Raw genomic sequence first — 24,532 nt, forward strand, 5'->3', positions numbered from 1 at the left:
TTGGTGATCTTGAGTAAGAGATGATAATCTCACTTCCAAGCACTAAGTAGGTAAGCTGTTTCAGCCACTGAAAAAAATAGCTAAGTGGAAGAGTTAGTGAGCTTACAACTACTGTGAGCACTAGTGTGGAGGTGAATTTACACAGACCCTGGTAACACCCAGCCAGTCTTTTCTGTGCTAAAAGCTGGATGTAGCAGGTGAGGAGAGGAAGAGCAAAGCACAAAATGAGAACAACAGCTTCAAAATATTAAGAGCACTCCACTGGGGAGATCAGAACTTTGGTATGTGATTTCAAGTTCTGGGGTTCATTGGTACTTCACATGTGGCACAAACAGAAAAATGGCTTTAGAGGTTCAACAGCTGCTCTGGGTTTCTGAAGGCATGGATGCTTCCTTAGCCAGTTCCATCAGAAGTAACCAACCAGGCAGGAAAAGAAAGCTGTTTTCAACTTCCAGCACTTCACCTTTAGGCAAGGACTCAGTCTGCAAGTGTGAGGGTGGATGTAAAGAGCAGCATCTCTCTGGCTCACTAACTGATTCTCCTCATGGTTTTAAGTGCTCTGGAAAGAAACTTCTTGAGCAATGTACTGGGTGTAGGTGGCAAGGGGTTGGCAGTGGGGTGAGCTGCAGGGTTGCGTCCACTGGAAGTAGCCAGGACGGCACCATATCAAACACAACTGCTTCTAACCAGCTCCAATGGACCAACTGCATGACACAGCTGAGCACCTCAGCCAAGATGGTGACACCTCCGAGAAAATGTATTTAAGAATAGAGAAACATCATAGAGAAGAAAGGGGAGTGAAAAACAGCAGTACAAATGCCAGTCAGTGAAGGCAGAGGAGAAATAAGTGCTCCGGGCACCAGAGCAGAGATTCCCCAGCAGCCCATGGGAAGCACCCCACTGGAGTATATGGATACTTCCTAAAGGAACTGCTTCTCCTGGACAGCCCGTACAGGAGCTTTATCTTCTCCCCGTCCTCCTTAGGAAGGGGAGTGAGAGCCAAAAGCAGCAGTGAGGCGGGAATCACCTAGTGAGGTGGGAATCACCTAGTGAGGTGAGCATCTAGCAGCAGGCCAAGGTCAACCCACAACAAGTTGTTTCATACATATGTTTAAAAGAAACCTAAAATTCATCAGTTTACATTAAGCATTTGCCAGAACAGAATTTCAGACCTGGATCTGCCTAAAGCTTTCAGAGAAGCTTAAGAGCTTCTGAGAGAATGATTTCACATTTTACCACTTCTTCCTATTTCCAAAATGTGACACGGGCAAGGCTTTTGAACACTCATTTACTATCTATATGTTGTTTGCAGAATTACAGGGAAGAATAATTTTGAATGCAAAAATATAATATCAAAAATCTTACATACAAGAACAAAACACACCAACAAAAGGCTGCTCACAGAATTAACATCCAGTCCTTCGGTCACCAGTTAAGAGGAAACTCCTTTAGGGTGAGTTTTCAATGATGATAGTAAAGTCTTTTTTTCCTTTTTTTTGTTTTTTTACCCTTACCCCCCAAAAAGGAGACAACCATTAAAAATAGTAATGTCTAAAACAACATTATTTAATTCTTAGCCAGGCACCTGAAGATTCGGCTTTGAGCATATTCTGAAATCAGCAGTCATCAGAGGAATCCAGCTTCATGGAGGCACCAGTGACGGAGTTTCTGAAAGCGTCCTCCGAGCTGCGATACGCAGACATCTGGGGCAGCCTCCAGACTTGAAGCATGCTTTGTGAAAGCATGTTTTGCACTCTGTTCATACATACAGCAGTTCAACATTCAGGAAAAATGAATAAAAATAGAAGAAGAATCAATGGCTGAGTTCCTTGAAGGATGTTCTCTCTAGTTAACCCAAGTATAAAAGGTATACCAGGGACAACCACCACCACTGCAGTATCTATGATTAAACATTTTTCCAAGATTCACAGGATTTACAATGAACAAGATCTGATACAGCAGCAGTATAGCACTGTCCCATGCTCTCCCTCATGCACAGACCCCAAAAAATTAGCCTCCTCCTGAAGCCATAGTTATGTTCAGGCAAGTCCCTGGCTTTACTCTCTGAATGCACCGGTGCAAGACAGCTGCCACAGCCTGGTTTTCGAATACACACGCTCAATGTTTTCCTTGAATAAATCTGAACACTTTTACACACCAACATCCTCCCTAAGGAAGAAAGAAAAATGTTTGGTCTGGAACATACCTGTGCATCTTTTGCATTTGGCAATCTGATGTGGAAAGAGCAGATCTGCGCTCTGACAGAATTCACAGATAAACCCCTTTGCTTGACAGAGCTACAAGGACAGCAAAAGAGTTGATTTACACTTTTAATCTAAGAAAAAAATATTTGGGAATGTTAGCAGGAATATTCCTCACACTAGCAGCTGCAAGGACATCAAGAGCCTTGACTTCTTACCTCACAGCTGTCCACATGGGAGGTGGAGCTCTTCAGAATGTCTTTGAGAAGAGGCAGTAATTGCCCTCGTTTGATCTTCACCAGATCATCCAGTGAGAAGAGATGCAGCTCCTCTGTCAGATGGCTGGGAACCTGTTCAAATTCTTTCAGTACACTGCAAAGAGAAAGGAAAATTGAGTCTCAAGAAGTTGCTATTCTAGTATAGTTGAAGAATAAGCCTCTTCTGCTTCTCTAGTCACCCAAGGATCACACAAAGCAAGTTCATGCTAAAGCCTACCTCACCTCCCAGTTTGAGATCACACATCTACCTATTAGCTATGCCCACAGTTTGAGGAGGTGAATACCACAAACCTTTAATTTACAGCAACAAGCATGGTCATGTTTTGGTATTTTACATTTTTGGTCACTACTTTCATCTGAAAGTGTTTATAAAATAAACTGAACTGAGCATTATGACTGATTTCTGCAAGAAATCTTTAAACCCTCAAGGAACACATTGGTTAATTTTCTTATTTTTTAAGACAAATCATCTTGCAGATATACAGGAGTATCTTTGACCTTTTAACTATGAATGAAAACCTGAAAGAGACAGAGCAGGAAAGAAAATACACCTAACAAAAAAACATTTAACATTTAAACCCAGATGTCTAAATACGGTACAAGAAAAAAAGCCACCACATACAACATGTTTTTCACTCAACATCTGCATGTAACAGAAGGAAGTTTTAATATCATTAGAGAAAATTCTGACAACAACTCGTTTAAATCTGCACTCAAATGTATCTAGAGAAGAAGGTTCTATAAGAAGGTTCCACATGCATTCTAATGAACTTTTTCATGCACAATCACTGCCCATACCTTTCTCCAAACCTGCAGGTTTTCAAAAGCTTTTTTAAATGAAAAAGCTGTTCTTGCACCTCCTACAAGATAAAGGGGGAAAACAAAATAATTTTGAAATTACCAATGGCTCCACACCAGTACACCAAGACGCTAGACCTGTGTAAGAACAGGTAAGCGTCTCCTTAGCCAAAAAGAGAGCACATGACAACTTTTAATCTTCAACAGAAACCCTTCCTCAGTCAGGAGGTACAATTCTTAGGTGAGCCAAGGGTGTTTTCTCTAATGGCCCACAAACTTACGAAGTCAATCAAAACTTCTGGAGCTTCCCAACAGCCAATCGCCAAGGAAATATTTATTGCAGAAGCCCAGCTCCCCTCCATGAACTCAAATAGAAAACCAATGAGGAAACATCTCCCAGCCTCTGGCATAAATTGGAAACCTCTCCCTTCTCCTTCTTCATCTGAAGGGAGAGAGGGCAAATCCCAGAAGCTGTGACAGGACAAGTCTAAGTGCAGAGAAATCAACTTTGCATCTTTCCCATACAGACCATGGCAAAGGACAACCTGCCCTAAGGAGTTCTTCCCACAGACCCACAAATTCCCAGTAAAAGGCCACACTTACCCTCACCCTGTCCATTTCTTTACTTTTTGTGTAGAGGGCTTTGTTAATACAGGAAACATTGAAAATTGGGTGCTGCCATATGCTGTCCAGGAGATGTTTGGAGAAGTTGCATACATAGTATTTTTTGAAGTCCCACTTCAAAAGTATTCGGGCAGGAATGGGAGACTGGGCATAGCTGTGGCAGCAGTCACAGAAGTATTTCCCCAGGTAGTCACAGTAACGGAGTCTCCTGATATATTCTGCAGGTAAAGAGCAATGAAGTTGTGAATATTTCTAATACTTACAGGACATACCTCTTGTCTGTATGCCTATTCTGCTTAAATAACTCTGATGTACTGGAGTGAGGGGCTACGGATTATTCTTATATGTAGGGGGTTTTATTATAGTGATAAACACATGCACAAGGTCTGTACTGTGCATTAGAAGAGAAAGCTTTCCTCATTTCCACATCTGTCAAGCCGATTATCAACATGAGATCAGAGAAACCATTGCCACTTTACCTGCAAAAAGGAGATATAAGATAAAACACACAACAAAACACTTCCACCAAATGAAAAGACAAGCTGATCCTGGAGTCACACTTGTGTAATACTCTTCATATAAAGAGTTTGTGGATTTTTCCCAGCTACATCAGCATCCAAGGTTGCTGACACTTTACAGGCCATCACAAATGCCACTTTTTTTGTGAGCAGCAGCACAAGAAGTGTGGAAAGCCACTTTAAAGATTTCTTAGGTAAGATCTGGCTATCAGACCTGTAAGTCATCACACTTTCAAGCAGTTCTCACAAAGTATCACAAATAAAACGCGATTAGAATTTTGTGATGAAGATCTAAGGGAAAAAAAAAACAACAACGTTTTTCACAAGAGCAAAAGCACACATCCCATAAGCCTGCATAAAACTTCCTTAAAGTCTCTCAAAAGATATTTTTGGAAATGTGTAAATTGGCACAGAGAAGAATTATAAAAAGAAAACATTAGAAGATGTAGCACCAGCACTATCCAGCCTGGAAGCTTGATTGATTTCTTTTTTTTTTTTAAATAGCTTTTCCTGTTTTTTTCCTGAATTTTCACTGTGTATGAGAAGGATATCTATCAAGCACTGCATTCTGTCCACAAGGAGAAACTCCAGGCTGTGGTAAGATCCCACTGCCTGTTTTATTGCAGGCACATCTAGCAATGAGATTTTTCCCTTAGCTCAGATAATTATACGATGGTGATACATCTGCTGGTGAAGATTACAGCCTGATTAATAGCAATGGATTTATTAGTTTTTTAATTCCTTTCAATAATACTTACTGCTTTCTATTGGGGTTCCACAGCCAACACACGTAAAGTTCTGGGCAGCCACTACAGCATCTCTCCTGAATACAGAGGCAAATAGTTACACCTTTCGGCATGCAAAACAGTTTAGTTCATATTCTCCAAAAGTTCAAGAGAACTAAACTGGCACCAGTGAAAGTGTCTAAATTACCAATTACTGCTTCTAAATATGGCTTCTTGCAAGAATTAGATTATCTTCCATTTCTTAAGTTGGTGTCCAAACCTAGGAGGGTGTAGGAGGGGGAAATCCACCTCTGTAACTGAAAAAGCAACCTGACCTGCAGTGACAGGGAATTAGCCAGTCTGCCTACTGTGTGCATTTGACAGCACTTTATGCGTCAAGACAGTAGTTTCCCCAAACATGACCCGTTTTCTCCTCACTTTCTGAAAACATCCTACCCGTAAAATATCAGCAGGCAACTGGGGAAACTCTTAAGACTATTCTCCAGATAGTCTCACACAATTTTTTAGGAGTCCAACTAAGCATACTGCCACTATAACAGCACACAGAGTTATGTACTATCACATGTAAAAGTTCACATGCCACATTAATCAGGACGTGCCAAGAGAAGGGAAAAAATGATGCCATCTGCTTTCTAGCGAAGTTGGTGACAGACACTGCAAAAGGCTGTGCCACGCACTAGTTCTAATCTTAGGTTCTACACAATCACCCAGGCTCCCTCCATCAACTTCAGCAGATTTCAGACAAATCCCCATGCTGTACTAAACGATAATGCTCAGATGCCCTAGACTTACTTGACTGAAGGGTGAATATTAAGTATAATCTGTGATCTTGGTGGGGCCCAGCCAGAAGATCCTCTTAATTTGGATACAATCTTTATTTCTTCAGCCAGATTCAAACTGGACTCAAGCTCTCTGGGAATCTCTTCTTTCAGCATAGACTGTTGGAAGAGACAGACTGGTGAAGGTGAGCAGCCCATCAGCTGGACATGTGTTAAATGTTTAATACCTGAAGATTTTAAAGTTCAGGTTTCATCTGCACGTAGTCTCCTCTCAGTTAAATCCCCTTGTATCACAGAATGGTTAGGGCTGAAAAGGACCTTAAGATCATCTAGTTCCAACCTCCCTGCAATGGGCAGGGACACCTCACACTAGACCGTGTCACTCGAGGCTCTGTCCAACCTGGCACTGAACATTGCCAGGGATGGAGCATTTACCACTTTCTCTGGGCAACCCATTCCAGTGCCTCACCACCCTCACAGTAAAGAAATGTTCTAAAAATTTAGCTAAAATAAATGAATAAACTGTAAGTACTCGAGGGTTTTCAGGGGGTTTTTGTTTAGTTTTTAAATGCAGCTTCCCCCTTTCCCTAACAGTGAAGCAGCTGCGGTAAGACAATGATTATTTAGAGAACCAAATAAAGAGCCTGCTGTTTTCAGCTCAGACTCACTCTCTGCTTTGATGAGCTCAGGCAACCAGATAGTTGAACTGCAGAGTCTGTCTGCAACCAGTGTCTTCTGAAAGCTCTGCACAGCTCCTGAGCTGTTGCTTCAGCAGAATTGCTGACTGGTTCAAAAGATGATCTGAAAGTGAAGCAATACAGACAATATAGTGAAATACAATACAAGCAATACAGTGAAAAATGGCAGCATATCATCAGCAGCTCCGCTGCCTCTTCTGCATCCCTTAAGAGTTTTCTCCCATCCCTTCACTCCCATGCCCTTGCTTTGATACACCCACGTGCTCGCAGAGCCACAGCCACCAGCCGCCAGTGAGACCCAGGGACCAGAGAAACGCTCTGCTAAGCCAAGCACCAGACATTTGCTGCCAAGCAGCATTCCTTGCCCGTCCTTGGGAGGGCCAAATTTACCACTCCCACACCTTTCACCACCCCAGCTAGAGGAGTAACCAAGAAGCTGGTGCAGCAGAAAAGGTAGTGCCACCAGGCTATTACAGAAAAGATACACAGCAGTACCTTTCATCTGGGGTGACAGACAGATTTTCAAGGTCTTCAAGTTCTGTGGTAAAGGAGAAAATTTTATCAAGCCATCTAAGAAACAAAGCTTCTGTTACTCAGCATTGTTTTACATCTACCTTCTGTGTTACCACAGTGTCAGCTTCAAATATATTCAGCTTTACAATACTCTTGCTGGCTGTGGGAAATAACCTCAGCCCTAGTTGTAAACAGGCATAAGAAGTCTATCTCCTCTGCAGATCTGATATCTGCTGATGAAGAGCACTCCCTGACAGCTATGCATCATATCATCACCTTAGCCTCCCTTCAAGAGCAGGAGAAACGGTAAGGAGAGACTAAGTGCCTGCTAGTCCAGGTCCAACCAGACGGCACTTAATATAAGTGATCACACACAGAACTAGCAGAGTGCACCTTGATTTTTTCAGACACCGACAGATATTTGGAAACACCAATCACAAACACGCCAGCTAATGCTAGTTAGTAACAGGTGAGATGAATGGAATTAAAGCACACACTTCTTAATTATGTTTATACAGACAAAATATGCTGATGCAGACAAAGCATTCACATTGGTAGCATTATTTCTGGCCATGCATACTGTTCTCAAGACAAACACTTTCCCATTCATACATGTCAAAATAATGCTTGCTACTGGAAGTGCAGTTTTGGGACCTAGTGATTCACTATTAAGAGTGGGGAATAAGGAGGTAAAAACACCCACCCCTCAAAAAAAAACACAACAACAAAACCCCCTCAACCTCTAAAACCAAAGGGAGCAATAAAAATGCATTTGTTAACAGGACAAAATAAGATGGAGGTTAAATCTTCCTCAAGCTACTTTTAACAGTTTCTATTTCTGTAATATGTAAAAACCAGAAGATAACCAAAGAAACTCAGGACTGTCCTGCACAGAAGCAGAGCACTGGTAACTGTAAGGGGACAGAGACATTCTGCTCTAGTCTCAAAGCAGAGCTAGGGCTGCCTAAAACCTAACCAACCTGTTTAATTTGGAAATAATCATGTCCTAAATTCTCTCAAACAATGCTGCTGTAGTTGGCTGAAGTTGTGCCCATTTCACACTTTGCTCACCCACATTCACTGGATTTAATCCTTAAACATAATTTCAGTCCCTACATTGAGTTTACATGGCAAGGTTTGGCAGTGGGGGGCAACAATGGTGGCTGCTGTGAGAAGGTGGCAGAAACTTCCCCTATGCCCCAAGTCAAGTCTGTTTTGCCCATGACGGTAATTGGCGAGTGATCTCTCCCTGTCCTTATCTCAGCCCACAAGCTTTTCATCATATTTTCTCTCCCCTGTCCAGCTGAGGGTGGCAGTGACAGAGCAGCTCTGGTGGGTGCCTGGCATCCAGCCAGGGTCAACCCACAACACCCTCAAACCAGCAAAGATATTCTTTTATAGAAAGGAAATCCTACGCTAGTCTGGGGTTTCTGCATGTATTCTAGTAAGGAGTCACGCATACGTTGTTTTATCCATTTTCTCATGTTATTTCTCCTGCAGTAACATCTACTAGGTCAACGGATTTTTCCAAACAATTAAACAGATTCAGTTGAACAACAGAGTTATAATTTTAAAGTCTTACCAATAATTACATATTCATCCTCTGAGTCACTGTGGCAATGGTATCTGGTAACCCCATGATGTGACGGTAGATGCACTGGGGAGGTGACAGGCAGCAGAGCACATCCTGTCCAGAACAAAGACAACACCAATTAAACTTCTCCAGCATTTATAGAGTAGCCGCCTCAAGTTATATTTTGTATTTTACTGCACTTAAAACTTTAGCACACAGCCTGTATTTACAGAGCCATTTTTACATATACACAGAAAGCCAATTCTGTCATACAGCATATCCCTCAGTTTCTTAAGCTGAGAAGCTTCTAGAGACTAAACTAAAAGCTTTCACATTATCAATGATCTCTCCCCTTCCACATACAAGCACACTACTCTTTTTTGCCCAGAAGTTATGTCACTTCAGACTTGAGTTCCATCGCAAAGATACATATTACTCATGTACTGACTGAAGCATTACAATGCCAGGAGTATTTACTATCTTGCTTCAAACTACATATGAATGAATACTCCGGGCAGTTTCACTCAAATCAGTTACGTGGCCTGATCTGCATACTGCAGAAGTAAGCATAGAAAGAGCGAGCCAAGCTTCAAATCCTGCAAAAAGGGATTTAAGCAGGAAGAAAACTACCAACTACAGGAACTTTCATATGGAAAGTTGTGCTTGGCATGTGGCACTTAAACCTTCCATCTATGTTTTAGTTATTATAATTAGGATTTTTTGTAACATGAAAAAGAAAATGTGAGCATTCAATACGAAGAATTTGACATACAGGGAAAACTCTTGTGGCATAATGATCCCCAAGGCACAGAGCTCTCAAGAGACTCAAAGAAGATAACAGAGGATTTGGTTCCAAGCAATGCCCAAATTCATTTATTTTTTTCTTGCACAAAAATACATGGCAAAGGCTGTCAGACAACACTGCATTACAGACTAAGTAACTTGCCTTCATAACCACTGTCTGAAGAAGCAACAGAGGAATCGGACTTCTTCACTCCAGGGTAAGATGAGAACTCTGAATCAGTGTGATAGCTGCCATCTGATCCACTTGCTTCCTCCACACCCCAGGTCTCTGCTTGTTGGCTTAGGATATTACATTTCATTTTTTCTAATGATGCTATAATCATATCTGCAACAAAAAAGTGTGCGTTTTCCTGGACGCAGGATTGAAACCCTCATTAGTACACAGCATATTTTATACTTGTTTAAGACAAAGTGAAATATACATTTTCAGCTCAAGAAATAAAAAGGTAAGGCTATCTCACCTTTCATGTGAGCACCAACAAACCCCAACCAACAAACCATGGCTCCAAGGGCAATTCAGAGACAACATGCAAAAGGCCCAGATAAAAGTAAATTGTGTTTTCTAATCAAGGGCAAGACAATTATCTTACCCATCCATTAGATAAAAAGAAACTTGATTACATGCCTAATTGATGAATATGCATGCATTTTAGAGACACAGTCTTTTAGTTACACTGCATTATTTAGCATGCAAGTGTGAATCCTGTTAATAGGATTTAATTGCAAGTCAGTGTGTATGAGCAGGTTTGCTCACATGCTTAACATGGATGGGGCCAGAAGTGGCAAGTTTTGGAAAGACTGTAGATCTTCAGGTGTTGCGTACTAGAGAAGTTAGTAAAATGCTTTCATGTGCTAAGAATTCAGGCTGAGAAGTAGGGAATACACAGTGAAATAGCTTACACTGTCAATTCAAGGATGCATAGAACGTCTGTGACAAGGGTAAACAGAAGCAGAGCTCCCCTGGGATTCATACTGCATTAAATACGTAGTGCTTTCAAAGCTGCATTTCCCAGCTGGAAAACCCCTCCCCATGGTGTCCCTTTCTATTTTGCCTGCCTGGGTCACCCATTCTCCAGGAAAAGGGAATTAGTAAAAACCCACCTCTGGTACCACTGAGACATCCAGACAAACCTGGGGTCCCTGCTCCAATCCCTTGCTCCCTGTGATCTAACAGAGCATCCCACCAGCCCCACCTGAGCTACTGCTGCTGGCCTGGGCACATCTTCCCAGCCCAGGCTCAGCTCAGAAGTGGATGCACCTTGGAGAGATAGGTGCACTCAAGTGCATGGATGGAAACCCTGAGAGGGCCAGGATACTCTCCCACTCTCCCCTCAACTGCATGTGTTTGCATTGTGCAAAGCTAAATCTCAATCTAAAAAAGCCTGCAGTACCTAGGGCTAGAGATTCTGAATGCAGAATAATTAAGGCTTTTTATAAAGTGGCTTACCCTCAGAAAATTGTACCATGCAACATCAGTATCCATGCACTCTGCAAGCATGAAGCTTGTAGAAGAGGAGCATGAAGACAGACATCAGAGTTTAGAAACAGCTAAAAGTTAAAAAGCACAACAGACACCACTGCTTTCTTATCACTGTTTTATTTTTCTCAAAGCAGAAATGTATAGTGTTCTATTTTTGTCCATAGCCAAATACATTTAGAAGAGATTAATCTCCACATTAGAGAGATCCCACAAGTCTCTGTGGGTGTTTCAAGAGACTTTTTATCTTTCCCTTAACACCGACTAACAGCACTTGCTTGGTGCAGTTTCTCCAGAGTCAACTTTCATTGAACTTCAGGATACGCTATTAGCAACATAAAGAATTGAGGAGCCTTTTTCCTTTTGGCACATATAGAAGACACATCCTACCCTGAAGATTAAAAAAAGCCCATGTGGCACTGGTTAACCCCAAGACAGTGGCAGAGCCCAGCATATCAGCACATCCTGCTGATAGAAGCAATGATGAGCGTATCTGAGCACGCTGCACTGCAAAAAGATGGAACAGGATACAGGCACTCCTGTACTTAGCATGATTATCAGCTTTCAGCTCTACCTGCTGGTAAGCCTGTCGCCCTAGGAAGCAGTACCACTGCGAAGCTCAGCTGTGACACACATACCTTCTCACTTCTCTCCCACTTACATCAGTGGGAAGTCCCTCCTGATTATCTGGCCCATCTCCTTCCTGGCACACAGCTACAATTCTCAGACTTGCTGACACTAGTTTACCTTAAATTTTCAGCCTTATAAATTTCAAAGACATTATTTTACAACCCAAAAGTGTTTTGGGTTTTGTTTGGTTTTCTGTTTCAGATGGTTGGTTTTGTTTTTTAAAAAGGTAGCCTCACTCAAAATGCACTGAGCTCTTGCTTCTCTTAACCTGTAATGATGTCAGTCCCCAGTCATCTGCACAAGAGAGGTAGCTGATGTGAACTTGCCTCACTCAGTAGTTCTCACTCTGTGGTTTCTAATACACATAATCTACCTTCATTGGCCTCCTGGGGCTGAAAGCATATTTTTGGTTCATACATATAGAGAAACATCAACTCCTTTCTGAAACACCTTTTCACAAAAAGCAATATCTAAAGCTAGTTTACAAATTTGTTGGTTTTGGTGTGTGATTTACTGTTTTTGGTTTTTTTTTTGGTTTTAAAATGCACTTTAGGGACACCAAGAGCTTCATATCAAACGCAGAACTTCCCGTTCCAACAAAATCAGTGCTGTGCACATTTTTGAAGCTCTTTTGTATTAAATGCTACTCTTTGCAATAACTATAATATTAACTCCTGTTTTCAAACTTTTCAAAAAGATTAACATTTAGCACACACAGTTATGCGTGACAGTGTTATCTTCTCAACTTTATCTTTGTTTATAAGCTCAAGTGAGCTGCCTATCTGGCCACACACCTAATACCATTTGGGTCCCTTCTCCAACTTAAAAACCATGAGAAACTGCTTAAATCACTGCAGATGTTACAGTTACTGTGCTTGTTATGTATATTGTCATTTCTTTTTTTTTTTACAGCAAACTCACAGGATCATAAGCACACACACAAACCCAACACCTCTCCCTATCTCCTGATAGTAAAAGCATGAGGTAAATCCCATCCATAAGCAGGTAGTTGCAACAAATTCTACATGAATTCTAATGTAACTTTAAAGTGACTATAATGACTGTAAAGTTTGGTCTCGAAGAATGTGCTGGAAAACGATGGAATGAAAAGTGGAAGTGTAGCGTTCCAAAATATTTCCATTATTTTAAAATAATTAAAATATTTAACTAATGGATTAAGACTCAATGTAAGTGAAGCAGTAGGCATTTTAGGTTCACCCACAGAGGGGAAGAAGAGGGGAAATACAGTATTTCTAAAGATAGATCTGAAGATCTATTGGAAATTTCTGTTACTGAGAAACATCTCCTGTCATTTGGCTTTGCCGCTACAAAATGGAAAAAAACAACATTATGACAATAGTCTTTCCTGTCCTCACCTTCTCCACATCTTCTGGAAGCATGCACATGTCCTGCAATGAACGATTCAAGGGTATAACACTTATGTTCAAAAGTGAAGTAGAACCTGCGGGTATAACAAGAACTTTTATTAGTTATTTCTTTCTCTGCAGCTTCCAGGATTTGTACAGGGTGATTTCCAGAAAGCAAAGCAAACTTTCTTTCACAAACTTAACACCACTGGGCCTGGAGGTTGTAGTGGAAGTTAAGAAAGATTTCTGGGGAACACACTGGCATTTGAACTATCCTGGCCACCTGAAGCATGAGTAACCACCAGGGGAGCATAGTTTAAATGCCATGTTGTGACACCACCATTGTGCTCCCAACACCAGCCTTCTCCCCACTACAGCCTGAACTGCTCCTGACAAGCACAGTCAGAACCTCAGGCTGGGATTACAGCGAGGCTCTGCAGTTTGCAACAGAGCCAGCTAACACTGCTCTCTGCTCATTCACAATTGCTGGAAGAAAAAATTGCTGTCTGGGCTTGCAGAGAGATGCTTAAGCCTTAAAAGGTTCCCTAAATCACTGCTGGTATTATGTGACTATAGCAAGTTTGGAAAAAAACTTTGCCATTCTGTTTCCATACCTCTAGGAAATCTCCCTCCTGCATCCAAATGGATCCCATACTGCACGGCAATATGTACAACTGGGGCAGACATTAGCCACAGTACTCCCAGCTTCACAGAATAGTACTTTTCTTTTCCTGGCATTCGCTGCCAAGTAGGATGAGCATATGAAACAAAACTGGGGTCTGGGTCCGATGCAAAAATGGTCTGGTTGCCCTTCTGCTCCTGAGCACTGTTGCCTGGAGGCTGCTGGGGCTGGGGAAAGAGCTCTCAAGAGCCACAGAAAGAGGTGACCTTGATGCACGCACAGGTTAAAAGCAAGAACAAACCTTACGAACTGCCAGTGACACACCAGCCACAACAAAGCCCCCAGAAAACATCCAATTCACCCACAGGCTCTTCATTAACAACAACAAAAGCATTTCCAGAAGGTTGCATGAGGCACTGGTAAAAGGTCTTTGTCATACCTTTAAAGGTCAAACAGGAGTTCACAGGACCACCAGAAAATCTCATTAAAAAAAACAAACAAACAACAAAAAAAAAAAACCACCAAAACAAACAAAAAAAATATTAAATGCCACTGAAAAAAATTATTTCTTCTGATTTATGTCTCACCAATTTTCTGTGAGAAACAAGTGAGAAACCACTATCTCTGAGACAGCAATGGAAAGGATGACAAGTCAAATCCTGCCTTAAAATGAAGCATTTTATTTCTTCTTTTTCAGTTTGCCATTTGCTTTCCCATCCTCATAGTCCTGCATAACGAGACCTCACTCCCCTTTGCTCCAGGCTAAGCAGTGAGTTAAATGGTTGGAAGGAAGAAGGAATGATGAAATGCATTAATTTTCACTTTGTACAGAACAGACCAAAGTCTAATGCAGACAGAGCCCACCACACAGCACAGTGTCTAATAGGATCCTGCCTTGTGTGAAGAGTATTTTTAGTAAAACCAAGGGCAAGACTTCTCCAGTCATCTGGTTGCCATAATCCTCCATTTGCTTCCTGAAGAGCCAGCAGCATTACTGACCCAACGCAAGCTTGTGACACATCCTACTCGTGCCAAAAGGTCGAGTCATGCACAATTTATTTGTTCTTACACACGTGCCTCAGGGTCCCCTCTGACACTGGGAGCTTGGTCTGTATTCTCCAGACCTGGCTAACCAAACCTGTGTGAGTGGCGCCAGCCAGCTCCAGCTGCCGGGTGCTGTTTCCTTCTCCCTGATGGGCACATCTTAAATGCAGGGACCTGACAAAACACCTAGCATAACAAAACCACTATAATCATCACCATAGTAACTGCTGACGACAGCCTAACCCAGATGACAAAGTTGTTATGAAGAGCTCCCAGTTATGCAATAGCACGTGCCTATTTGAGATCTTATAGCCAACATAAGGTATTGGAGGAGCTCTGAGTGAATAGCTAGAAAGGACCAGAGCTTGGAAGTGGAGCTCACTGGAGTGTCACCACTAGGACTACAGGAGGAAGGAGGAAGACAAAACAAAAAACCAAAACAAATAAAAACAAACCAACCACCCAGTCTTTGCCATTTTCATTTATAATACAAAGGACAGGCTAACTATTCTCCACTCTCTGCCTTCTTTCCAGCAGAAAATCAGCTGCACCATCCTTCCAAGGCTCAGTATCTAGGAAGAGTATCAGCCTTCCAATACCTGAAGGGGGTCTACAGGAAATCAGGGGTCTTTTTACAAAAGCATGTAGTGACAGGACAAGGGGGAATGGCTTTAAGATGAGAGAGTAGATTTAGATTAGATATACAGAAAAAAATTCTTCACTATGAGGGGGGTGAGGCACTGGCACAGGTTACCCGGAGAAGCTGTGGCTGCCCCATCCCTGGCAGTGTTCAAGGTCAGGCTGAACGGGGCTTTCAGCAACCTGGTTTAGCAGAAGGGGGGGGTGTGGAACTAGATGATCTTTCAGGTAGGTCCCTGTCAGCCCAAGCCATTCTGTATTTCTATGAATAATCCCTTAGGTACCGATAACACCCTTTTAAAACAAAGATGCTTCATCTCACTGTAGCGAAGGCTGTTAGGTATTAAACATGACAGGATTGTTCCCTTATTCTAGCCAAGGGGCAAGTGCCCTCCCCAGCAGCCCAGAAAGGCCGGCACACCTCATGGAGACACACACAGCCCCAGGGCCCAGCCAGCTGCTTCAGGCCATCTTGGGGGCATCATGCTGAACATCCCCACTGAACATGGCCTCACCTATAGGCCTGCACCACACTGAGCCGCCTGCCACTGCATCAACAGGAGGCACCCTTTACCAGCAGCCCCCAGTTCGCATCTCTTTACCAAGCACATGTGGGTTATCCGTATGGCTGGTAAAAGATCCCGACCTGTATTGGATGGAGCTATGTGTCTCTGAGACTCTGGATACACTTGGAAAGAGGAAGAGGAAAAACAGTCCTGTGCTGGCACAAGCCAGTTTAATACTAATGAGAAAGAATGTTAAAGTCCTACCTCCAAATTCCCAGAATCAAAGGGCTCCCTCTCCTTCAGCTCAAACACAAGATGTCTGAGGGAGCCCCCACACCCCAATAAATCATTAGCGAACACCCAGATCCACACTGTGCGCTTTTGGGAGAAGGGCAGTAGTAAAGACAAGATGAAGGTGGTGCAAGCCTCATCCAGTGGATGTTCTACATTGCTCACAGCTCAGCAATTTTTACATTTCACCAAAGATTCCATATTACAGAAGCATTTCTACATCATGAGACAATCTACTGCAAGCATGAGTGTTTCCTGTTTCAGGAACCACAGTCCAACTCTCTGGTTCTTTGGTTTTTAAGCTCTTTCTCCCCTCTCTCCCCTCTTGAATGACAGCGTTTATCTATTCGCAATCACCATAAACAAAGCCCATTTCAGTTACAGTTGTCTTTCCTAGCACAGAAATCTTAAAACAAAAATGGACTTGTAAAGTTACCTGTTTGATTGACTGGCTCTGACTGGGAACGTCTACTGGGAGAACTGCTGTCACTGTTGCTGATAGGCACAGGCTCCAAAGCATCAGGGTATGTCAACAGATCTGCTGGCTTATCAACAGTTGAATCAGAAAGAAACCTTGTGAAAGTCAGCTCCTGTCTGGGGGAGGTATAACATTCTCTGCCAGAATGCAAAACAGCTGATGTGACAGTGCCTCCTGTTAACGTCACCTGGGTAAAGCAGTCCTGCCTCAGAGGGGACATGTCCGAAAGACTGAAACTATTCAAGGAGGAAGCAGCAGGATCATCATCAGAGGAACGGAAACTAAAGAAAGTATCCAGTGAAGGTTTAGAGGAATCACAGCACGTGTTGTCCCAACATGCCTGGTGCCTTGTAAACCGAATGTCTGTTTGTGTACAGGCAGCGCTGTAACGTGCAGAATCACTGTCACTGTCATCGTGGCTATCCCCAGCACTGCTTTCTTCCCACTGTTCCACATCACTGTCGGGATGTTTGGCTCCTTGCATTGTGGTCTGCTCCAGCACCAAAGAGGGCTTCAAACCAGATGCAGTTAAAACAGACACTAGAATGTCTTTGATAGCTTCAGCACTGTTTGGGTATGATCCAAAATTTCCAGGATGTCCAATCACTGCTGGTCTTGAATATTTGTCTGTTCAGGAAAGGAAGAACAGAGAGATTAGGAAACAATCCTAAGAAAAGGTTAATTTAAAACGTAAAATACACATTATTTTTGACATATGTGAGGAGACAGGAAAGAGCCGAATTCAAACACTATTCTCTGCTGCCTCTTCCTGCAAGAAAGCTCTTGTTTTCTGCAGTCTGGAAGCAATTCCGTCATTGATAAGGCTATGTAATAAACAAACAGTAAAGTATGCTGCTGCTAGCCAAATACAATTAGTTAAGCTTTAATGGTGATGGATAGCACGCTCAAAAACATCATTGTTCTACAAAACTGGATGAGGTACTGGTACTGGTTCCACTGCCAGTATAAGAGAAGGTCACATTATAGCAAGATATATAGTGGATCAATATAGCAGGAAGAAAACAAAAAAGCGACGCTTAGGAATTAAAGGTCATGTGCTTGCATGTTTTAGTTCAGTCAGACACTCCTCACACGGAAAAGGCTAAAGTAACTTTCAGTCCACTATGCATAGGGGTGGCAACATTTACATGAACCCATAAAGAAAAACAGCTGTCACACCGAGTTCATTGTAATATAATGTTCTGAAGGAATCAAAAGTACCACCTGCCAAGATTCTGTGACCTACTACAAAGCTGTAGTTCAGCTGAAAAGGGACAAACTGCTTTTAGTGGCAAACATGGCAACATTAGTGTGATGTAGAAGTGGGCACTCACAGGAACTGCAATCATCCAGACAATGGAGAGATTAGACACAAAGTCTGTGTTCAAGAAGAAGCTACAGACCACATAACAATGAAGTTAACAACTGTCTAGGGAAGATAAGCAGGTTGTAAAACTCTAAGAATAGATACAATCAAGAAGATGCATTTCCAGGGCAAAGAACTTCCAGTTAGGTCCAGGAGGAACGTTAAACACTGCTGGTGAAAAAAAACTAGTAAGTCTTGCAGCCTACAGACTTTGCCCACAGGTTGCTCTCCCCGGACATCTCTCAATGGAAATCAGTAAACCTCTCCACAAGTTACTCATCTGGAAGCCAGCATGCACTCAAATTACATGATAAGAAAGTTTACTAATGAAGGTATGAAAACAAACAAACAAACAAAAAAAACCCCACATACTTTGGAAAAGCAAGTCTGTATAAAGAGCACTCCCTGTCAAAAGGCAGCTGAAGAAGTTATTACCAACATCACACATCAGCTATACTGCACAAGCTGCTAGCAGTTCTGTTGTAGTAAAGCCAAGCCAAAATTAGCTGAGCTCATCAGCAACTCGGATCAGTCACCTGCCGTATCAGGAGAAAGCGGTTCCAGAAATAGCAACAAAATAGCATATTTCACTGGTTGTATTTGCAGAGAAATACCTTGCCGAAGTAGCCAGCCATAGCAGTATAAGGGCAGGAAAAGGAAAATAAGAGCTAGCTAACTTTAAAACATATTTTGATGTTTTCATTAAAATAAAGCAATTTTGGTAGCTATTGATATTTAAATTTCAGAGGAATACCTTAACCTGGGTTGCAGACTGCATGTTTTCTGTGCAAGACAAAACATTTAGTCTTACTGTCTTCAACTCTTCTGCTCTGCTCTTCTATTGCAAAGCCAAATCCACCAAAACCCGCGTTTTAAACTACCTCCAGAAATAGGTTAGTTCCAACAAAGAAAAAAATAAATAAATCTTAAATTGTTTTGTAATTGATATTCACATGAGTAACTGCCATAATCTTTTAAAATCTGAGAAACTATTTCTTGTATGAACAAAGACATAAACTGCCAAGAATCATCTGAGTGGTTAAAGTACGGTACGAGCACGTAAAATGCCAACATAACTACAGTGGCCAAACTACTATCTGAAAGGCAAAAACACCCATACTTTCAAATTGTACAAATACACCTTGATGTTGCCCCATCTTCAAAGCCAGTAAGCAAAGTTCTCTCTCCAACCATACTATACTTGTTTAGTAACACAACCACTGATAGCTTTTGCTATCACTACAAGTACCAGCAAAGCTCCCCAGAGGGAGGCATTTTAGAACAAACTGGCATACCTGAGAGAACAGACATTTGAGGTGTCGGAGCGAGGCAGCTAATCCTTGCTGAAGAATTTGAAGAATATGCTGTCTCAGTGAATGGCACCTTTAGGCTTTCGTGGTTTAACTACAACAAGAACACACAGGCAGACAATTTGGTTATAAGACAGCAGTAGTCAGGTAATGACACTCACAGTCATCCCAGCAGGAAGAGCACCATGCTAAGGCCTGCTGACAGTCACTTAAACACTGCCTGTATTTCTCTTTGTTTGCAAAATCCTCCAGAAGCATGCACCATCTGAAAGAACACTGGCATCTCAACTCTGCATCTTGCATTTCACTCCAGAAGGCAGGTGACCAAAGAAAGTCTTCACCATAGGAGAGCCATGCATATGTTTAAGGCATATAGGAGATACAAATGATGAATCATATGCCTATATATCTGCAAAACAGCAACAATGAAGTGGAAAAGAATTCAAGGAATCGCCAATCTGCAATTAGAAAAAAGGGGCCATTTAGATGTATGCAAACCTAAACCTGTGAAGCCCTGACTCCACAAACACTCGATGCATGTGCTGCTTGATCTCCCAGCTGTATCGACTGGTCCAAGTGTGGTCACATAATCACATCTGCCTAATTTGGTAGCACATAGCTACGTGACAGTTCATGTCAGAAACGCAGCTGACCCAGAACAAAGCAAGAAGTGGCACAAATAGACAGTACTTGACCTGGCATAGAGCCTGACAGTAGAAGCTGACAAAAATTCTCAATGCATTTGAACTGACTGAGCAGGTTTATACCAGATCAGCATTTCACTTAGTACAGACATGACGCTTACGGCTTGGTATTTCTAACCCCAAAGCTGGATTTACCATATTGTCAAACCAGGTTAAGCTGAACTAGGACAAGCAGTTTAGCACAGATACCAAGGGGCTAATTCCAGCAAGGGAGTAAGATACACTCAGGACAGTGAAGCAACAGGTCTCCTCCCTAAGCTCACAAAACCTTGTGAGGGTCACATATTTGTTGGGCACGCCATCAAAAGGTACATTAACTAAGGTGTACCTCCTGCCTTCTCCCCACACATGACATGGATGAGATGTCTCCATGCAGAAGCATCTCCAGGATGCCTCTCACCCTCCCCTGCACCCTGTGGTCTCACACAAAGAGAAGGGAGTTAAAGGGTATGCTGTCCTCTGCCACCCTGTGCTCATCTCTACGTTCCACCTGTGGGAGAGTGAGGAGACTCAGCAAGCAGATCTAGTCCAGATACCCTTCAGAGTCATGGAAAGCAGAAGAAATTAAACCCCACAAAGAATTCCCCTTTTAACTGAAAAACAACATTTCGAGCCAAAAATAGTATACTGAATTTCAAACATTTAGTGTTTGATTATGCCAGTGCTTAGAAAATACGCTCTTCAGTATCAGCACTTTCTTTTTCTCTCCCCCTCCATGCATTCATTTGGAGAAATGGCTTTATATATATAAATATCATATAGTTAGTATCGCTGGGTAAAGTAGTTCTTACAGGAATTCGGTTTTTATCCATTACTTTCATTTTCTTTTTAATGGTCTTAACATCAGTTATTAACAAACTCTACTTCTTAGGACGTATCAAGTATCACAACTTGACACCAGGGTACATGTAACTACTTTATCAGTAAGAGTAAATGTTAAGAGTCTTAAGATTTTATCTTTTTTCTTTTTAAAATAGTACTCCCACCCCTTAGATCTTATCCGAAGCAATTAGTGTTCTGAGAATATGGACAGAAAGATTCCCATTTACTCTCAAGACTGGAACTAGATGATCTTTAAGGTCCCTTCCAACACAAATCTCCCTGATTCTGTTACAATTTCAACCATATCACAGATTAAGAAAGAGGTCCTCTAGTATTTAATTATGAAAATATGAAAAAAAAAAAATCACAAACCAAGAAATTAAGGAGCACGTATAAGTAAATATTACAACAGAGGTGAGTGAAAAGTACCACAACATGCTGCCATAACTAATAAACCCCACTTTGACGTCTTTCATAGCACAAACGAGTCAGCCTTTCCCCCCTCAACATTGGGAATGTATTTCCAACATTAACTCTATAATGAAACCTCCAGCATTTCAAGTATTTACCACGACCCCTGGCAAGTCAAAGCTCTTTCTTGAAAGAAGCTCCCGCGGCTAAAAGGTAAACACTGAGCCTCCACTGCGTTGCCCTCTTCCTTACCTTTTCAGTGCTGGGGTGCTTGAAGACTCCCGGTCTCCTATAGCTGGCCAGAGGTACCGCGTGGAGAGACATGATGGGGCAGCATTCCTGGTTTGTTCTTGTTTTTCAGCACCTGGAAGCGACAGAGAAGAAGAATTACAATCGCTGCCACGTTAACCGCGATTCTCCATGTGTTTTCCAGGCTTTTCATCTCATACTGGGAACTGTTTGCGGTCTCGGCTTTGGCACGCTTATAAGCTTACAGAAAAGCAGAGCTCAGCAGCAATGGAATTCCGTGTTAAAGAGACAAGAGTTTCCAACGGAAAAAAAAACAAAACCAAAAACAACAAACCAAAAAACACAAACAACCGGGAACGCCTACCACAGGCATCAAGGAAGGTATTGATCCGTTTGTTGTGAAAGGAAGAGAGGGAGCGGACTTGGCAGCGCCGGGCCCCGTAGCAGTGGGGCTGCTCCCTCCCTTCCACCGGTGACTGGGCAGGGGAAGGCACCAGCCGTGAACAAAACCCGAAGCCGTCGTCCCGGCACGGCGCTGGGAAGCCGCGTATCCCTTACCACGGAAGCGCCCAGCCCGCCGGGCAGCTTCCGAGAGCAGCAAACCCTGAGAGAAGCACCCCAACACTAACAGCACCCCAACAGCATCCCGCCGCCCGCAACACGCTCCCTGCCACGTACCGGCCTCCCACCCGCAGCCGCCGTACCTGGCTCCCCCAGCCTGCGGACAGGGCTCCCGTACCCGCCGGTCACGGCACAACTCCCACTGCCTCCAGAGCAGCCTGCCACCCTCCCGGGGTGAGAAACGGGGCCGGAGCCAGGCCCAGGGGCGGAGCCTCCCGGGGGAGGGCGGGGCTCTGCCTGCAGCCACGACAGTGGTGAGGGGCGGTGCGGCCTGGCAGGGGGTGGGTGGCTCAGTTGGCCCGCCGCTCTTGTGAGGGAAGGACAGCCCTGGGGGCGGAACACGGCTTGGACAAAAACAAACCCAAACCACAACGAAAACTGCAGCTCGGGACCCTGGGTTCATCGAGTTTGGAGCAGAGGAGGCTGAGGCGATACCTCAGTGCGCCCTACAGCTTCCTGAGGAGGGGAGGTGTTGATGCTTCTGAGGAGGGGAAGTGCAAGTGGTGACGGGACGAGGGGGGATGGCTTTAAACTGACAGAGGAGAGATTTACATTTACACATTAGGAAGCTCTTAGCGTGAGGGTGGTGAGGCACAGGCACAGATTGCCCGGAGAAGCTGTGGCTGCCCCATCCCTGGCAGTGTTCAAGGCCAGGTTGGACGGGGCTTGGAGCAACCTGGTCTAGTGGAAGGTGTCCCTGCCCAGGGCAGGGGACTTGGAAATGGGTGCGCTTTAAGGTCCCTTCCAACCCAAGCTACTCTGATTCTACGAAACATTGGAACAGGGTTCCTGGAGAGGTGGTCGATACCCCAAGCCTATTAGTGTTTAAGAGGTATCTGAACATGCTTTAACGTTTGGTCAGCCCTTAAGTAATCAAGCAGTTGGACTAGGTGATCATCATAGGCCCCTTCCAACTAAATAGTATATTCTACTCTATTCTAAACCCAATCAAGTCAAAGATAAGTCAACTGGGAGTGAATGGAGGGTGTTTCCCCAAGGTGAGGGGGGGGGAATTGAGGCCCACAGGCAACATGTGTAGACACACCTCAAGGATCAGCTGTACGCCAGGATTTGCAGCCAGCTGGCATATTAGAAATGACAGGTCTAGTCTCACTTAGCTTTTAGAAAGGAATTCAGCCACCTGCCAGGCCTGTCTGTGAGTCAGCTGCCTTAGAGGGCTCACAGCGAGTAAGCTTCAGTTCCTAGTAGTCAGTTCGGGCTAAAAATAAAGAATGCTGAGCTGTATTTGTGGAGCTAAAAAATTGCTGATTGTCCATAAAATGGAATATATATATATATATATATATATATACACATGTGCAGGAACTTAGGAAGTTGCAAACCATGAGGAAGTAGAAAGGAGGTAAGAGTCCAGATGGTGCCATGCAGAAATAAATAGAATCAGTAAACAGAATGCAAAGCAGAGTTGCAGCTGACAGTCTGGCTTTCAGATGCTCTGGAGTAATTGCCTACCTTTTTAAGCACAGATGATGACTTAGCCGGTAAATGGGGCAGTGGATTTGGGCTGTGGAAACCTACAGGTAGTTGCAGGCCAAGTTGTACAGTTGTTGTCTGACTTTGGTCTGGATGTGACTCTTAAGCAACCTGATCAAGTTGAAGATGTGCAAGGAGGTTGGACTAGATGATCTTTGAAGGTCCCTGCCAACCAAACCTATTCTATGATTCTGTGTTATTCTCTGGTGTCTGTTTCTAATTCCCAGCTATGTAATGGTAATTTGTGAAAACAGACTCTACTTTTGGGACATATATTCATGTGGGGAAGAGCAGGCAGTAAAGTGGAAAAGCCTGTAGGTTTATCTGTAGTACATACTAAAACCTGGCAAAAATCCAGCTAGGGAATTTGTGCTTTATTCCCATAAAGGTTTCAAAAATCCTTACATGAGAAGAATTATACAAATGGAAAATACTAAATATGTCAAAAATGTTGCACAGAAAGAACATTTTCATTTCCACTTAGTGTTTTTTTGTTTCCATGCTGCGCTCTTTGTGTATATGTGTATTGCCAGGAACACTCATATTGTGTCAGACCCTTTGCCCGGAATGTGGTTAAAAACCTCTCTACTTTTTGCAGATAGCACCAACAGAAATCCTAGAAAACTGGACAGATACAGAATGACAAAAAGAAGAAAGAAATGCTGGACTGTTTTTAAAGTTGACAAGGGGGAAAACTCAACCAGGCCAGGGTACACCAAACTGGTATCTTGCCCTAATACCTGAATAACCCACAGTGACTTAGGAAAACTGAGCCATTTTGTCTAGTGTATGCCAAAACAAAAAGCATCGGCAAAAACCTGCCCAAAACCTTCCTGCAGAATGTCAAAAAACAGAAGAGAGATGTTGGGAAAAGAAAGGATTAATAGCTCACATCATTGGGCTTCTGTAGAAGAATCTTCCTACTTCCCATATCTTGGGCACGGAAGTAGCTTGGAAACTTCAGCAGTA

At 43.0% G+C, this 24,532-nt stretch overlaps 1 protein-coding gene across 1 annotated transcript; it reads right to left on the reverse strand.

Annotated features, from left to right (window-relative positions):
* Positions 1–1,271: 1,271 nt before the first annotated feature.
* Positions 1,272–21,582, reverse strand: RUBCNL (rubicon like autophagy enhancer). Its single transcript, XM_061457338.1, has 15 exons — positions 21,452–21,582; positions 19,248–19,356; positions 16,545–17,213; positions 13,016–13,101; positions 9,675–9,882; positions 8,738–8,842; positions 7,138–7,180; positions 6,613–6,745; positions 5,958–6,103; positions 5,178–5,242; positions 3,881–4,119; positions 3,278–3,339; positions 2,420–2,573; positions 2,207–2,297; positions 1,272–1,755 (listed from the first exon to the last, which is right to left on the reverse strand). Exons 1-15 carry the CDS (start codon positions 21,521–21,523, stop codon positions 1,643–1,645), a joined length of 2,295 nt encoding a protein of 764 aa, XP_061313322.1. The 5' UTR covers positions 21,524–21,582; the 3' UTR covers positions 1,272–1,642.
* Between the last annotated feature and the right edge of the window lie 2,950 nt (positions 21,583–24,532).

This window comes from Pezoporus flaviventris, unplaced genomic scaffold, assembly GCF_033815535.1.
Source record: "Pezoporus flaviventris isolate CSIRO_AGI_PZ_B2104156 unplaced genomic scaffold, CSIRO_AGI_Pfla_v1 ptg000025l, whole genome shotgun sequence".
Lineage (NCBI taxonomy): Eukaryota > Metazoa > Chordata > Aves > Psittaciformes > Psittacidae > Pezoporus > Pezoporus flaviventris.